The sequence below is a fragment of the Plecotus auritus genome (assembly GCF_963455305.1).
Source record: "Plecotus auritus genome assembly, chromosome: 1".
Classification (NCBI taxonomy): domain Eukaryota; kingdom Metazoa; phylum Chordata; class Mammalia; order Chiroptera; family Vespertilionidae; genus Plecotus; species Plecotus auritus.
In genome coordinates, this window is record NC_137770.1 from 63,985,659 (window position 1) to 64,003,215 (window position 17,557).

General features: G+C 44.7%; 1 protein-coding gene across 3 annotated transcripts in view; it reads right to left on the minus strand.

The window, feature by feature from the left end:
• SLC27A2 (solute carrier family 27 member 2) overlaps positions 1-17,557 on the minus strand; it is a 56,197-nt gene that overhangs the window by 19,534 nt on the left and 19,106 nt on the right. For 2 of the 3 annotated variants that reach the window (XM_080646033.1, XM_080646032.1), the window contains 2 exons: positions 15,850-15,974; positions 260-454 (listed from right to left, as the gene is read on the minus strand). In XM_080646033.1, coding sequence (XP_080502159.1) covers positions 260-454; positions 15,850-15,974 — 320 coding nt within the window. The remainder of the gene's footprint in view (positions 1-259; positions 455-15,849; positions 15,975-17,557) is intronic. The other variant, XM_080646034.1, reaches the window with a different exon arrangement.

Below are 17,557 nucleotides of genomic sequence, written 5' to 3' on the forward strand. Positions count from 1 at the left end.
GAAAACTTTACCTGAATTGCAGATGGCAAAGGCATAATGGGTTGTTATTCACAGAAATTAAGATTTTTAAATTACAGCACCCGATCTTCCTGAGGTCCTTGTTACAGAGACTGAACAAAACCTCTCTTGGTGATATAAATGGACTGCAGCTCTGATGCTTTATGAAATTCTGATAATAACATCATGATGACATAGCTTTTAAGAAATCTCTGTATTCTGAAAACTGGCTATATATACTCTCATTTTTCAATGTACTTACTCTCTGTAGATAGTTTACTCTCCCAACAGCACCAATTTTTCTCGTGTAATTCACAAAGCCGATATTGCCTTCAGTGGAAGCATAGAACTCATAAATGTGAATGTCCCCAAATCTCTTGATGAATTCTCTCCACACATCTCCTCGCAAGCCATTTCCCAAGGCTAATCTCACTTTGTGATCACGGTCGTTTGGTTTCTGTTGGAGGAGGAGGAGGAGACCAAATTGAAACACTCTGTGGAGACTGCACTCACATATGAATAATTGGCTTTATGTTTGCACATACTTATGTTGGTTATGAATTCACCTTAGTGCACACATTCTCTGTCACCCATGCACATAACTCCTCCTTTCCCCCGACACACACAGTCTGGGCCAACATTTAATCCATATTTTCCCATTTTGATTTTTAAGAGGCAGGCTGAGACAATTTGACAGAACTCAGTGATGCCAACATTTAATCCATATCCAATCTGAAACTAGAACAATGTATTGATGTTTTCTTGATGGGGCTGATGAATCTCAGTGAATTGCCAGAAAGGAGGGGCTTATGTGGCAAAGATCTGTCAGAGACTAGAACAATCTGAAGCAATGATTTTCACTCGACAAGGAAGAAGAAAACTAGGAACGAAGTCCAAGGAAAAAGGTCATTTTCCACAGAGCCATTAAAGAGCAATAATATTAGAGCCTGAGGGGCCTGGAGAGAATAATTTTGATCATGCCCTCATTTAACAGATAGACTAGCAGTCACAAGACCGAGACGATGAAACTGCCCCACAGGGATGGGAAGGAGGAGAGTAGGAGAAAGCTGGCTCCCAGTTGCCTCAGTGGCCTGGAAGGAATATGCTTTGCTATAAATAAAAATCACAAAAGGAAAAGCTGTTTTGAATGTAAGAAGTAAAGGAGAGGTTGTGCCAGCAAGAAAGGAGGGGTTAAGACTGGGGTGCATTCCACTCGACCATATCATTTATGAGGCTCCTGCAAATATGTCTAAAACTATGGTTTTTATAATTATACTAGAGGCCTGGTGCATGACATTTGTGCACTGGGGGGGGAGGGGTGTCTCTTAGCCCAGCCTGCACCCTCTCACAGTCCAGGACCCCTTGGGGGATGCTGGCCTAAGCCAGTAGTTGGACATCCCCTGAGGGGTCCTTAGCACTGCCACGGAGGTGGGAGAGGCTTGCTGTGCTCGCCAGCCATCAGCCCAGCTTCTGGCTGAGCAGTGCTCCCCCTGTGGCAGTGCACTGACCATCAGGGGGCAGCTCCTGTGGTCAGTGCGTGTCATAGAGACTGTTTAGTCGATTTGCATATTAGCCTTTTATTATATAGGATTTTAAATTAATAAGGCAATTGATGTCTTCAAGGAGATCACAGCCATGTGGGAGAGGCAGGTAAATAATAAATATAGTTTTAACTTGTATATTTTGTTACTCTATGATTTCTACTCTAACGGAAAACTGAATAGAATGGGGTAAAAGTGCTAGGTAATGAGGATGCTCGAAACATCAAGTTTTAATTTCTTTGATTGAACAGCATTTTGCTTTGAAGAGCATATGCTCTCAGAGTATATATCCTTCCCTACTCTGTGGAATCACTGTGAAGTGATTTAGGAATAAGGGTTCCTCTTGGAAAAGAACTGTTTGAAGAGAGGCAGTTCTCTGATAAAGGCGAGGGTGTGGATAAGGCACGTATACACCAAACCAAAGCAAACCTTGAATTGGTTTCCATGCAGGAGGAGCCAAGGGACCTGGGGAGCAGCATATATGCATTTAATTTTTAAGTAGCTTCTTGGTCAAAACTCAGGTGCAGAAGCTCTTTCAGGAATCCTAACCAGAGAGGTGGACAGGTGCTGGCCACTGGTAAAAACTGGGCCGCCTGAGCAACCTTACTGAGGAGGAAATGTAGCGAGAACTGTGTCAGGTACTGCAGATGATATAGAAGTATATTTGGCCTCAAAAGCATTTACAATCTCATGGTGAGTTACCTGAAAAGCCGTTTGAACCTGCATGAACCCTAGGTCCAGAGGTCACTGAATCTATTCCCTTTTATAATGACTAAGTACCTGTTAAGTAGGGAGACCAAGGTTTGCCAAGGCATGTCTCGGCGTATGCTGTTGTCCTGATGTGCTTGTTACACTCCTTTCACTCCCAAGTGTCTCCATTGGGATAATGAATTCTGTGGCATCCTGTCTGTCCATAGTCACTGTTCTCAGTAAGAACTGTCAGCTTTTCAGAGACCACCCTCACTCCCCACCACTGCTGTGCCTCATGGCCATTCCAGGAAAAGAAGATCACAGATATCGGAAGAATATTTCCTTTTGCTTAAAAATAACCCCCTGACCTGGGGCTTACCTGCTCCCAGGCCCATGTGAGAAGCTCCAAAGTAGCAGTCTAGCATGTAAACTCAAGACCTTACTTATTCTGTATGCAGCCCACAATTACCCTCTTAGTTCATTTCCTTGTCTACTGGGTGGTGAACATCTATCTTCCCCAATAGATTGTAAACACCTTTGAGACCAAATAGCCTATCTAATAAAAGAGTAATATGCAAATTAACCATCACTTCACAATAAAGATGGCGGCGCCCACAGCCAATAAGGAGGGAATATGCAAATTGACGTGACAAAGATGGCGGCGCCAGCTGGAGCCACAGAGCCAGCTGGAGCGGGTGGGAGGCTTGGCTTCCTTGGTTGCCCCAGCCAGCTCCGTGGCCGCTGCCCAAACAAAGCCATAGTGGTAGGGCCGAGGCAGAGGCAGTTAGGGGTGATCAGGCCAGGAGGGGAAGGCAGTTGGGGGTGATCAGGCTGGCGGTGAGGGAAGTTGGGGGTGAGCAGGTTGGCGGGGGGGGGGGGAGGGTCAGTTGGGGGCGAGCAGGCTGGCCGGGGGGGGGCAGTTGGGGGTGAGCAGGCCAGCAGGGGGTGTCAGTTGGGGCCAAGCAGGCCAGCATGGGGGGCAGTAGGGGGTGAGTAGGCCGGCAGGGGGAGTCAGTTGGGGGCAAGCAGGCTGGCCGGGGGGGCAGTTGGGGGTGAGCAGGCCAGCAGGGGGTGTCAGTTGGGGCCAAGCAGGCCAGCATGGGGGGCAGTAGGGGGCGAGCAGGCCAGTAGGAGGGTGTTAGTTGGGGCCAAGCAGGTCAGCAGGGAGGGCAGTAGGGGGCGAGCAGGCCAGCAGAGGGGTGCAGTTGGGGGTGATCAGGCCAGCAAGGGGGGGCAGTTGGGGATGAGAAGGCCGGTGGGGGGGGCAGTTGGGGACGAGGAGGCTGGCAGGCAGAGTGGTTAGGGGCGAGGAGGCAGGCAGGTGAGCGGTTAGGAGCCAGCGGTCCCGGATTGTGAGAGGAATGTCCACAGGGATCAGGCCTAAACCAGCAGTAGGACATCCCCTGAGGGGCCCCAGATTGGAGAGGGTGCAGGCCAGGCTGAGGGACAACCCCCCCACCCCATGCATGAATTTCGTGGACCAGGCCACTAGTATTTCTACATTATCCTTTGCCTCAGCTGACCACCCCATTAGATTGTAAATGTTTTTGAGGCCAAATGTATTTCTATATCATCCACAGTACCTGGACCTATGCTTTGCATATAATGTAATCCCTGAAGGACAAGAGTAAATAATTCCACCAGGAAACCCTCGACTTCCCTGTTCAACAGTTAGTAGCTGGGACACCAGCACAGGGCAGGGCAGTGGGTGCAGGAAGCTGCAGGTGCCCTGGATGTGTGGGAGTGGCCAGCCTCACAGGTGCAGCTGTCACCTGCGGTAGCAGGTAGCTGGGGCATAGTCACAATACCATGGGCTCAGTTTTCATCATAATCTGGGGTATTTTATTACGTCAACAGAAGGGATTAAGGCTCTAGGCTGGAAATGTTTGTGGACACAAACCTCGAGATCCTGGAGCCTTCTGAGATGGCTGGTTCTCATCTAAGAGTGAGATGGCTGAGCGTACTGGCTGCGACTCGAGTTTTCCTTTCCCAGAGGAGACATGGTATTTTCACATCACCAAAGCCACTCCTCAAAAGAACTAGCTGTATGCGAAGTCAAGGGTCATCTGGCTCAGTTTTCTTTAAAAGGATCAAACCTTCTCCTCCACATTAGAGGTGAGCTGCAATGTGCAAACACACCTGGGTGCTTAAATCCTCATAGGATTTAATGACCGATGGAGGGTGAGAGGTCAGTGTAGCCAGAGAGGAATGTAGGGCACCAGGTAATTAGAGTAGCAGAAAACTTTCATTGAGGGCTTTACTGTGTGTCAGGCATTTACCTAGGTTTCTAAAGAACCCTATCAAAATGTGAGTGGTAACAAAGCATTTGCTTGAAATAACAATCGAGGAAATTAAACCTGAGAGGATTAAAAGAATTTGCCAAAATCATACTGGTTGCAACATAGTTTCTCCAAGATTCAAATTCCAATCTATGTGACTTCAGAGAGTGCTTTTTTCCTTAATTAAAAAAAGAAAAAAAAAAGAGTGACAGACATATAGTTTAAGAATTGAATAGTACTGAAAGGCTTTTAGATGAAGGAAGCTGTTAATTCACTTCTCTGTTCTCATCCTTTGTCCCAGCTCACCACACTTTTAACTTATAGCTTTTTTTTAAAAAAATATATTTTATTGATTTTTTACAGAGAAGAAGGGAGAGGGATAGAGAGTTAGAAACATCGATCAGCTGCCTCCTGCACACCTCCCACTGGGGATGTGCCTGCAACCAAGGTACATGCCCTTGACCGGACTCAAACCTGGGACCTTTCAGTTTGCAGGCTGACGCTCTATCCACTGAGCCAAACCGGTTTTGGCTTAACTTATAGCCTTTTGTTATCCTCTTATTTCTAAACTAGAGGCCTGGTGCACGAAATTCGTAGGGTGGGGGGGTCCCTCAGCCCAGCCTGCACCCTCTCCAATCTGGGACCCCTCGGGGGATGTCTGACTGCCAGTTTAGGCCCGATCCTGTAAATTGGCAGTCGGACATCCCTCTCAAAATCCAGGACCACTGGCTCCTAACCGCTCACCTGCCTGCCTGCCTGATTGCCCTTAACCACTCTGCCTGCCTTCCTGATCACCCCTAACTACTCTGTCTACTTGCCTCATGGCCCCTAACCCCTTTACCTGACTGACTGCCCCTCACCGCCTCTGCCTGCCTGCCTGATCGCCCCTAACCAGCTGCCTGCCTGATCACCCCTAACTGCTCTCTCCCTTGCTGGCATGATCGCCCCTAACCACTTTCCCCTGCCGGCCTGATCACCCCTAACCGCTATCCCCTGCTGGCCTGATTGCCCCTAACTGCTCTTCCCTCCCGGCCTGATTGCCCTTAACTGTCTCTGCCTTGCCCCCGCCACCATGGCTTTGTCTGGAAGGATGTCCGGTCCATCTGGTCTAATCCTATCTAATAAAATAGTAATATGCAAATTGACTGCCACTCAAAGACACAAGATGGCTGTCTCCATGTGGTCAAAGATGGCTGCCCCCATGTGGACACAAGATGGCCACCACAAGATGGCCTGCAGGGGAGGGCAGTTGTGGGGAGTTAGGGGTGACCAGGCTGGCAGAGGAGGGCAGTTGGGGGAGACCAGGCCAGCAAGGGAGGGCAGTTGCGGGGGACCCAGGCCTGCAGGGGAGGGCAGTTGTGGGAGATCAGGCCAGCAGGGAGGGCAAGTTAGGGGTGACCGGGCTGGCAGAGGAGGGCAGTTGTGGGAGACCAGGTAAGCAGGGGAGGCAGTTGTGGGGGACCAGGCCTGGAGGGGAGGGCATTTGTGGGTGATCAGGCCAGCAGGGAGGGCAGTTAGGGGTGACTGGGCCAGCAGAGGAGGGCAGTTGGGGGAGACCAGGCCAGCAGGGGAGGGCAGTTGGGGGGGACCAGGCCAGCAGGGGAGGGCAGTTGGGGGGGACCAGGCCTGCAAGGGAGGGCAGTTGGGGGGGGCACCAGGCCAGCAGGGGAGGACAGTTAAGGGTGACTAGACTGGCAGGGGAGGGCAGTTAGGGGTGACCGGGCCGGCAGGGGAGGGAAGTTGGGGGTGACCAGGCCTGCAGGGGAGGACAGTTAGGGGTGACCAGACTGGCAGCGGAGGGCAGTTAGGTGTGACCAGGCCAGCAGGGGAGGGCAGTTAGGGGCAATCAGGCTGGCAGGGGAGCAGTTAGGCATCGATCAGGTTGGCAGGGGAGTGGTTAGGGGTGATCAGGCTGGCATGCAGAAGCAGTTAGGGGCAATCAGGCAGAGGCAGGCAAGCGGTTGGCAGCCAGCAGTCCTGGATTGTGAGAGGGATGTTCAACCACTGGGATCAGGCCTAAACGGGGGGTTGGACATCCCTCAAGGGGTCCCAGGTTGGAGAGGGTGCAGGCTGGGCTGAGGGACAACCCCCCTCCCCTGTGCACGAATTTCATGCACTGGGCCTCTAGTTAGCATATAACCCTTTTATTAGTATAGATTAAAGGCTTATTCTACTATCTTTTGGTTAATCAATTTTAGACATTACTTATTGATTTCCTATTGTGCTAGATGAGAATCAAGCTCTCTCCCATTTCCCCAATGTCACAATTTCTGGTTAAATCAATATTCAGTGTTCAAATTGCTTTGCTCATAATATATTTTTGATGAGTCAAGTAATATACTATGATTAAATTATTATTTTTTTTGTGTGTGGGTATATTGTATTTTTTTAAAATTTAATAAATCTTTTTTGTTCAGATTATTACAATTGTTCCTCTTTTTCCCCCCCAATAGCTCCCCTCCACCCGGTTCCCACCCCACCCTCTGCCCTTACCTTCCCCCCACTGTCCTCATTCATAGGTGTACGATTTTTGTCCAGTCTCTTCCCGCACCCCCCACACACCTTCCCCCCTGAGAATTGTCAGTCCACTCCCTTTCTTTGCCCTGATTCTATTATATTCACCAGTTTATTCTGTTCATCAGATTTTTTATTCACTTGATTTTTAGATTCACTTGTTGATAGATATGTATTTGTTGTTCATAATTTTTATCTTTACTTTTTTCTTCTTCTTCCTCTTCTTAAAGAATACCTTTCAGCATTTCATATAATACTGGTTTGGTGGTGATGAACTCCTTTAGCTTTTTCTTATCTGTGAAGCTCTTTATCTGTCCTTCAATCCTGAATGATAACTTTGCTGGGTAATCTTGGTTGTAGGTTCTTACTATTCATCACTTTGAATATTTCTTGCCACTCCCATCTGGCCTGCATAGTTTCTGTTGAGAAATCAGCTGACAATCGTATGGATGCTCCATTGTAGGTAACTAACTGTTTTTCTCTTGCTGCTTTTAATATTCTCTCTTTGTCTTTTGCTCTTGGCATTTTAATTATGATGTGTCTTGGTGTGGTCCTCTTTGGATTCCTTTTGTTTGGGGTTCTGTGTGTTTCCTGGACTTGTAAGTCTATTTCTTTCACCAGCGGGGGGAAGTTTTTGGTTATTATTTCTTCAAATAGGTTTTCAGTATCTTGCTCTCTCTCTTCTTCTGGAACCCCCATAATTCTGATGTTGGTATGCTTGAGGTTGTCCCAGAGGCTCCTTACACTATCTTCAAGTTTTTGGATTCTTTTTTCTTTTTGCTTTTTCAGTTGAGTGTTTTTTGCTTCTTTGTATTTCAAATCTTTGACTTGATTCTTGCGATCCTCTAGTCTGCTGTTAGGTCTCTGTGTAATATTTTTTATTTCAGTCAGTGTATGTTTAATTTCTAGTTGGTCCTTTTTCGTATCCTTGAGGGTCTTGCTAAATTTATTGGCCTTTTCTAGAAAATTCTTGAAAAACCTTATAACCGTGGTTTTGAACTCTATATCCAGTTGTTTGCTTTCCTCCATTTCTTTAATTTGTGATCTGTTTCTTTGTCTCCACATTTTTGCTGCTTCCCTGAGTTGGTAGAGTAACTTTGTGTGGTAGGTGTCCTATAGGGCCCAGTGGCTCAGCCTCCCCCAGTTACCTGAGGTGGACACTTTTGGTGCACCCCTTTGTGGACTGTGTGTACAGCCTTGTTATAGTTAAGTCTTGATTGTTGTTGGTATCACTGGGAGGAATTGACCTCCAGGCCAATTGGCTGTGAGGATCAGCTGTTTCTATGCTGGAAGAACTTCTGTGCTGGAGACACCCTTATGAGACAAGACTTGCAAAATTGCAAAAGCCTCTGTGCTCAGCTTGGCTGGGGCGGAGTTTCAGGGTGGAGCAGACAGCCTTGGCTTCCCTTCAGCTCTGCCCTATGAGGCCCCTGGGTCTCAGTGTCCTTTGGTAATCGCTTCAAGCACCTCTGAGGGAAAGTCGTCCTCAAGTTTCGCCTGCTGCTAGATAGTCCAGTTTCTCCCCAAATGAGTCTGGGTTCCCAGAAACTTGCCCGAAACTGGAGTTCAGCACAGCTGGGAGCTTCCATCTCCCTCCCACTTTAGAAAGCCAGCCACGCACTCAGTTGCCCCTCAGCAGTTAGTCCTCTCTGCGTGTGCGCGTCTCCGTACCTCAGCCTTTTGCAGCTCCTCTGAGTCTCAATGTGCTTTCCTCTTTCCTTCTAGTTGTAGAATTTCCACTCAGCCAGCTTTCCTGTGGTTCTGGATGGTGTCAGTTTTGTCTTTTCGTTGTAGTTTTGATATTGTTGTGCGAGGCAGCAGTTTAGGTGTTTACCTATGCTGCCATCTTAGTTTCCTATGATTAAATTCTTGAATAAATTTTTGTTTCTCCTAGAATTAATCACCTCCCTGCCCATTTGCTTTGCTTTCTTAGTTTCTCTTTGTAGGTCTTTTCTCACTTTCCAACAGCCTCTAAGTAAAATTTTCCTCATTGTGAAATCAATCAGATGATATAATTTCCATTATGCTCCTTTGAGCCTCAGCTCTAGTCTGGACTACTTGCTCCCCAGGCCTGGCGATTCCCTTCCCTCTCCTTCCCGGATCCTGGGCCTTCATCTCTCTCTTTCACTCTCCTGTTTGGGTGGAACATTTTTTTCTAGTACTTCCTGAAGGAGGATGTATACTAGTAGGAGGTAAATTATTTTGAGACTTTGGATGCCTGAAATTATTCTTATTGTACACTTGATCAATAATTTTATTGGATATATAATTCTAGATAGGCAACACTTTTAGCATTTTGAAGGCACTGCTCCTTTGTCTCCCATCCTGCAGTGTTGTTGTTGGCAGGTCAACTGTTATTCTTATAGGATCTTTTCTTCCTCGTTTTTGGTCTTAAATTTCATCCTGGCGTAGTTTTTATTGGGTACTCTATTGACCTTTTCAAACTGTCCTTCAGTTCTTGGAAGTTTTTTTGTATTATTTCTTTGATAATTTCCTCCTCTATATTTTCTTTATTCTTTTCCTGATTTCCTATTAATTAGATGTTGGATCTTTTGGACTGATATTCTAATTTTCTTACGTTGCCTCCACTCATGTCCATTACTTTATCTTTTCTCCAACTTGCTGTAAGATTTTTCAATTTTATCTTCCAAACTTTCTATGGATTAAAAAAATATTTTCAAATATATTTTTTCAGGAGATCTTATTATTTTCTTTGATAGCATACTATTTTTGTTTTATGGATATAATATCTTTTATAATATCCCTGAAGATGTTAATTACAGGTTTTTGGGAAGTTTTTCCTGCTATTTGAATTAAGGCTGCTGCTTCTTTTCTTTAAATGATCATTCCTGTTGGAGGCTTTTCTCAGGTGTCTGCTAGTCCTTGATGTCTATTTATATTTGGGAATAAGGCAACTAAAAGATATCTGAGTCCAGCTGGTGTGGGTCAGTGGTTGAGTGTCAACCTATGAATCAGGAGCATGGGTCCTCAAACTTTTTAAACAGGGGGCCAGTTCACTGTCCCTCAGACCATTGGAGGGCCGGACTATAGTTTTTAAAAAAAAACTATGAACAAATTCCTGTGTACACTGCGGGCCCGGGATGAGTCGGCTGCTAAGCAGGACAGGCAGCGGCACCCGGCGGGCCAGATAAATGTCCTCGGCGGGCCGCATGTGGCCCGCGGGCCGTAGTTTGAGGACACCTGATCAGGAGGTCACAGTTCGATTCCCAGTCAGGGTACATGCCTGGGTTTTGGGCTCAGTCCCCAGTAAGGGGCATGCAGGAGGCAGGCGATCAATGATTCTCTTCATTGATGTTTCTATCTCTCTCTCTCCCTCTCACTTTCTCTCTGAAATATATATGTGTATATATATGTGTATATATATGTGTGTGTGTATATATATATATATATATATATATATATATATATATACACACACACACACATACCTATATGTGTATATATATATACACACACACATATATACACACACACATTTTAAAAAGCTGTTTCAGTAGCTTTATGTGGTGGGGAGAGGCTATTGTCAGGTGAGCTGCACTATCTGGTGATGGGGCAGTGAACCAAGTCTAATTTCTTTTCTGGGAAAGTTGAGTTCTCCCTAAGAATTACCCTCCTCCATTCTCTTGTCTATAAGCATAAACTGGCTACTGGAGTTCTAAAAGCTGTACTGGGGAAAGGGAGCTGGGGGTTTCCCTGGCCAGTAAGTAGATATTTACTCAATCTCTATTTTCAGTGCCTCACCCCTTCCCTGCTTGCTCTTGGGGTCCTTGAGTTCAAAGCCTCTCTAGGTCTTCTCCAGAGAATAAACCTCCTCTCTCTCTCTAGGGTGGGAGAGGGGGCAGCAGGTCTAGCTGTTTCCCACACAGACTTTCACTTTCAAAAATCCTCTTGTTTCCAAGCCTGACACCTCATCCCATCTTCAGTTGTGTTTGGTGTCTTCAATTTCCTTCTTGTTGGCACCTGCCTCTTGTTTCACCTCCCTCAGTCCTGTGATGTCAGTGACCTTCCTCTCTCCGCTCTGTACTCCGTAGTTTCCTGTTGCTATGTCTCTTAGTTTCTAAGACAATGTGCATCTTTTTCTTGTCCTCCTGGGTTCTGGGAGACTTCCAAGAGGTGAAAGGGCAGAAGGTATTCACCATCTTCCAAAAAATTCCTGAGTCCATGTTCTTACCAGTGACTATTCTAGGCTTCAGCCTGCCTCCCCGGACGAGGAGCAAGCACCCACTGACAGGAATAAAAGTGCGAGGCTCAACGTCTCTGCTTTACAGAGAGGCCTCTCTCCCTCCAGGGGATCTCCCGACTGTGGCCCCGGGACTGTCTAAAACATGCTCTCCCACATCACTCTTCCATGAAAGGCCCGTTAGGATGCTTTGCCACATTCACAATTAGTTCTCAGTAAAGTAAAGCCCTTCTCATCTGGCCCAGTCAACCAGTCTCACCTTCTGCCACACTGCTCGCAGTTCCCAATATGCCAGGCCCTTCATCCCACTGCTCTGCAGCTCTGCACGTGCGTTCCAGCTAACCAGAAGCCCTTCTTTCTCTGGGTGGCTGGGAAACTCCTCTGCACTCTTTAAAACGCACCTTCTGTGGCACCTTCCCTGATTCTGCTCTTTCCCTCCTTCCTCTTGCCTGTCCCTGTCCTGGCCCCCACAGGTCAAATTGGTCACTCTTCACTTGCGCTGTTACATACCTCTCTATTCTGTTTTCTACCAGAATGGAGGTGATACAGAGATAGACATCTGGGGCTGGGAAAGGACCACAGAGGTTACCTAGTTTTGGAAGGATGGCAGATAACACTAGGATATAAGCTGAGTTTATTCAGCTATTTCAGAGGTATGGTCTACTTTATTTCCCCTTCCTGATATCATGCCTGCTATGTGTGGCCCCTAGAACTCTTTTCTGGTTCCCTTTTCCTCCTCCTACCCGGTTCACACTCTTAGTAGGCAGGACAAAGTCTCGTTTCAACCCCTTCAGTCCCTAATTGGAGCAGAGTAACATTCAGCTTTAGAGGTATCTTGTTCCAATAAATAACGGGGACACTGAATGATGCTATCTTTTTAGGCAATGACACAAACTAAATGGGAACTGACAACTACACACGACAGGAAATGAACCAAACTAGCCTTTCATTGTAAAGAGGTGCTCAAAATGATAAGCCCCAAATATAACAATGGAAGACGGGTAAATAGATAGGACTCTTCATCAATAATACTGTAAAAAAATCTCTTAAGTCAATAGCGTTGCTATCCAACCCCCCCCTCTCAACATTAGATAAGAGTGATTGACTAATTTGAGTATCTTCTCTTATTTCTTCCTTTGTGTATGTGGCAGAATTTTCTTTGATTCATTCAATGAATATGTATAGAGCACCTACTATGAGCTATATATTCTTCAGCACTGAAAACAATGAGAATAATGGTTACCATTTGTTGATTATAGTGTCAGGTACTTTGCTACATGCTTAACATACATCATTTTGCTTTCCCAGTCCCTTGTGATGAAGGTACTATTGTTTCCCCTGTTGGCTGATGGGAAACAGATTTAAAGGTTAACTATCCTGATCGAACAGCAGAGTCAGGAGTCAGGCCTGCTGACACCAGAGTTCTTGCTCTTAAGCACTACATTAAGTCCCTTGCTCCAAATCTAAACTCCTCCCCTAAGGGTGGCTAGGAGCATACCTCCCTACTCCTCTGCTCTACCATAGGAGCTACTAACTGTGGTTAAAAAGAGAGAGGAGAAGCATTACCCCAGAATACCCAAATTCTCCTGAGGAGCCATGCCATGTCTGAGAAAGGATGTCACTGGGCCCATGTGCTCAGCTAAAGCAGAAGTTGCCTCCCTGATAATCACTGCTTGGAGCTGGTGGTTAGCCTTCCAGGGACAGCCTATTTAGGCAGCTCTAAGGGTGAGAAAGATCCTGATTACATTGATCTACAGCCTTCCACCATTAGTTCTACTTTTGTTTGGGAAGTTCATTTAATACAGTCATCCTTTAAACTCCCTTTAAATCCATCTGTGCTTCCCATCATGACCTGCTTTCTTTTTAAATTGTAGTAAAATACACATAACGAAGTTTACTACCTTACCCATTTTTAAGTATACAGTTTGGTGGTATTAAATATATTCATAATGTTGTGCAACCATCACTAGTATCCATCTCCATAACTCTTTTCATCTTGTAAAACTAAACTCTGTACCCATTAAACAATAGCTTCCCATTACTTCTCGCCCCCAGCCTTTGGCAACCACCATTCTACTTTTCTGTCTCCATGATTTTGGCTACTCTAAGTACCTCATATAAGTAGAATCATACCATATTTGTCTTTTCGTGACTGGCTATTTCACTTAACATAATATCCTCAAGGTTCACCCATATTGTAGTATATTTCAGAATTTCCATCCTTTTTAAGGCTGAATAATATTCCATTGTATGTATGTACAGTACCACATTTTGCTTATCCATTCATCTGTGAACTGACACTGGCATTGCTTCTATGTTTTAGGTATTAGGAATAATACTGCTGTGAACATGGTGTACAATATAACTACTTTTTAAAAGCAAGTTCATAAGCATAAGTTCCCTCTTTTTCCTTCTGAGCAAAGTTGTATGTCAAGAGATTTTCAGAATCTGTGTAGCTTCCTGTGCCTCAGCTTTTTGCTTATCCATCCATCCATCCATCCATAGACACTTAGGTTGCTTCCATATTTTAGCTATTATGAATAATGCTGTTATGAACATGGTGTACAAATAGCTCTTTGAGACCTTGCTTTAAGTTCTTCTGGATATGTACTCAGAAGAGGAATTGCTGGGTCATATAGCAATTTTATTTTTAATTTTTTGAGGAACTGCCATATTGTTTTCCACAGTAACTGTACCATTTTACATTCCCACCAACAGTATACTGGGTTCCAATTTCTCCACATCCTTGCCAACACTTGTTGTTTTCTGTTTTGTTTTTTGTTAGTAGCCATCAAATGGGTGTGTAGTGGTATATTATTAGAGTGTGTGTGAGCCTGAAAGAGCTACACACAAACATTTCTTTTCCTCAAGTCCAAAGGCAGCTCCCGTTAGAACTAATAGAAATAACATGCTCTCCCTCAGGAGACTTCTATTTGACAAGGAGGTAACTTTAGGCAGAGAAGAAAAGCCAAACAGAAGGGCCCCATATGGGTTTCTGGGTTTTAAAAGAGAGTCATGCAACCTTGAAGACCAGATGGAAAACTAATGTGAAAAAAATTCAATAATGACATCAACAGAAATCGTTGTAGAAAAGGTCCTAACCCAGCTTACCGCTAATTATGACCCTCATGAATCCTTTGAATCTGCCCCCAAATCAGAATAATAAGTGCAAAGCCCTAACATTTTGGGGGAACATATTACCTCCTTTAACTTAATTATATATCTTTCCTTGGTAAGAACTTAGATGTTCATTCAGCAAAATTTGTTGCTGCCTAGGATGTGCCAGATACAGAACTTGGTACTAGGGATCTGGCAGCCAACAAACCCCCCCGGTGCATGGAGATTTCATTTAACTGGGGGAGACAGACAACAGTCATGTACACCTGGACTATGTCAGATGTGATAGTGCTGCGAAAAGCAGTAACCCATGAGATGAACAGTAAGAGGCAGGTGATAACTTCGTCGTTAGTAGGAGGGGCCTCTGATGAGCTGACATGTGGTTCAAAACTGAATGAGAGAACTGGGGCTAGAGCTTCTTATACTTAAACTTCTTATACACAAACTTCTTATACACAGCAGCTGTTAAATAAGTTGAACATAACCGATGTTTATAAATAGCAATTTATCAACTTAGTGATCCTTCTAATTTGTTTTCCTATGATTATTGAAATGATTAAAGGAAGTAGAATCTGGTGAATTTACTGCATTGCCTAGTCTAGTATTTCTCAACTGAGAATGATTTTGCCTGCCAGGGACATCTGGAGTGTTTCGAGATATTTTGATTATCATGATCTGGGGGAAGAGTGGAAGGGTACTACTGTCATGTCCTGGGTAAAAGCCAAAGATATTACTAAGTATCCAACAGTGTATTCAATAAGTCCATACAGCAAAGGGTGAAGGGACCTAAAATGCCAACAGTGCCACTGTTGGGAAGCCCTGATCTGGTCCCCAGGCAGGCTGGTGAGAGCTGAGGGACTGGGCAGGAGGTGCTCTTCCAAATATTCCATCAAGGTATCTGGACATGTGTAAACGGGATAGATCCAGGGCCCTTGAAGTTACCCCGGGGCATCTGTTCCAAATCATCAGACTTAGTTTCAAAGCCACCTGGGGATTTATTCATTAAAGTAACATTAACTAAGTTTCCTGAATATCTTTATTATAAGAGAAGGCCAGGAGACAAGATGTGGTCCCAGCCATCAAAACTTTTATTCCCCAGGGAGAACGGGAGACATGAAGACAAACACCTGCAATGTGACAAGGACCAGAATGGGGTAGATATCAAATGATGTACGGTAGAGAGTAATGACTCTAGTTGGAGTGACCCAAGTAGGTTTAACATATAAGCAATCATTTGAGCTGAGCTTTGAAAGTGAGTAGACTTTAAATAGGCAGAGAGTGGAAAAGAGGGTAAGATGTGAAAACAGGAACAAAGGTAGAGATTAATAATAGTAAAAGCAACTGTCATCTAGCACTCTTCTATTCGATAGGGTGGTGCCAAGCACTTTGTTGTGACAAACAATTCAAGTCTAAAAATAAAAACTGATCCATACAAACCAGCTAAAGCCTAGCATGACCCAAACTGACTTGAATTCCCATTTCAAAAAGATAATAAAACATGGGGAGTTACCTGGGGTGAGTTGCATAAATACCGAAGCAGTTCACCAATATATTGAATGACAGTGACGTTATATTTTCTGCAGTCATCCCAAAACTGGCTGGCTGAAAATCTGTTCCGCAAAACTAGGGTGGCACCTACAGAGAAAGAATAGAAAGGGTCAGTAAGAGAAGTGCCACAAATATTACACTCATGAATGTCCTGAGTACCAAGTATATTCATAAAAACCCAAATGAGACCTGGTTTTGTCCTGTAGGAGCTTCCAATCTAGTCAGGAGAAGACATAAAGTCTTTCTAATAAAAGTCAGTGTGAAATAAATAAAAGGTTCAAGCAAGGCCTGAAGGGAATGTGAGTGTGTGTGTGTGTGTGTGTGTGTGTGTGTGTGTACATTAATTCTGCTTGGGCAAGGGCTGAGAAAGACAATTTTTGGATGAGGTAGGATTTGAATTAGCTCTGGATAAATGAATATGGAGAAAGATGAGAGAATTTCAGGCAGAGGAAAAAGCATGATCATAAAGGCAGGATAATTCAGCAGGTGCTGGAGGATGGCCAACACTCAGTTGGCTTGTAAGTGGGGTGGTAAAGGGTGGGTGGCTCATGAAAGATGAACCTGGAGAAGCAGCGAGGGGTGCAATCATGGAGAGCTTGGAAGTGCCAGGTGGAGGAACCAGACTTCATTGTGTGGGCACTGGAGGGCCAGGTTCTTGAGCAAGCAGGAGAATTCTTCTTTGTTGGGGGAGTAGACAAAATTGTTCCCCAAGATGTCCATATCTTAATCCCTAGGACCTGTGAATATGCTACCTTACATGGCAAAAAGGTCTGTTCAGATGTACTTAAGTTAAGAATTTTGAGGTGGGAAGATTATCCTGGATTATCTGGGTGGGCCCGATATAATCATAGGGTCCTTATAAGAGGAAGGCAAGACGGTCAAGGGTCGAAGGAGATGGGAGGATGGAAACGAAAGGCTGGAGTGCTATGCTTTGAAGGTGAAAGAAGGGGCCATAAGCCAAGGAAAGCAGACAGGCTTTAGGAGCTAGAAAAGGCAAGGAATAGATTCTGCCCTAGAGCTTTCAGAAGGAATGCAGCTCTGCTGATACCTTGATTTTAGGACTTCTGACATTCGAAACAGTAAGAGAACAAATCTACTAAGTTTTTAAACTACTAAGTTTGTGATTTGCTATAGTAACAATAGGAGACTATCACAAAGGGTAAAATAATATATCTATTATATTCAACTTAATTAGAGGCATGAAATGTAGCAAAGTGAAATAAACTCACAAATATTTATGTTATTAGTTTATTTTTACTCCTATGTATACAAAAATCCAATGTTTTCAAAGATGAGACATTTTAAAAAATACTACTTATTCCTTCTTTTGCATGTATGTTTGCTGCTCAAGGAAATGTGTAAGTGATTGAATTGTCTCTTTGGGAGCCTCAGATTCACCCTGTTCCTACAGGGCCCAGCAGTATGACCAGGGCCACTCATTTCTTGCTGATTTGGGGCTAAGTGTTTTAGAGCAGCTCACTAAGTTGTGAGGGAAAGGAGCAGAGTCTTGGGCAATTGTATATGTATATGTGTATATATAGGGTGTTCCCCCCAAAATGTATACACACACTTTGAATAATTATAAAGGCAGTGTTTATTAAAATACATTTCATTTTCAAAATTGAGCTATGAGCTGTTAAAGTGTGTATACATTTGGGGGGGGATACCCT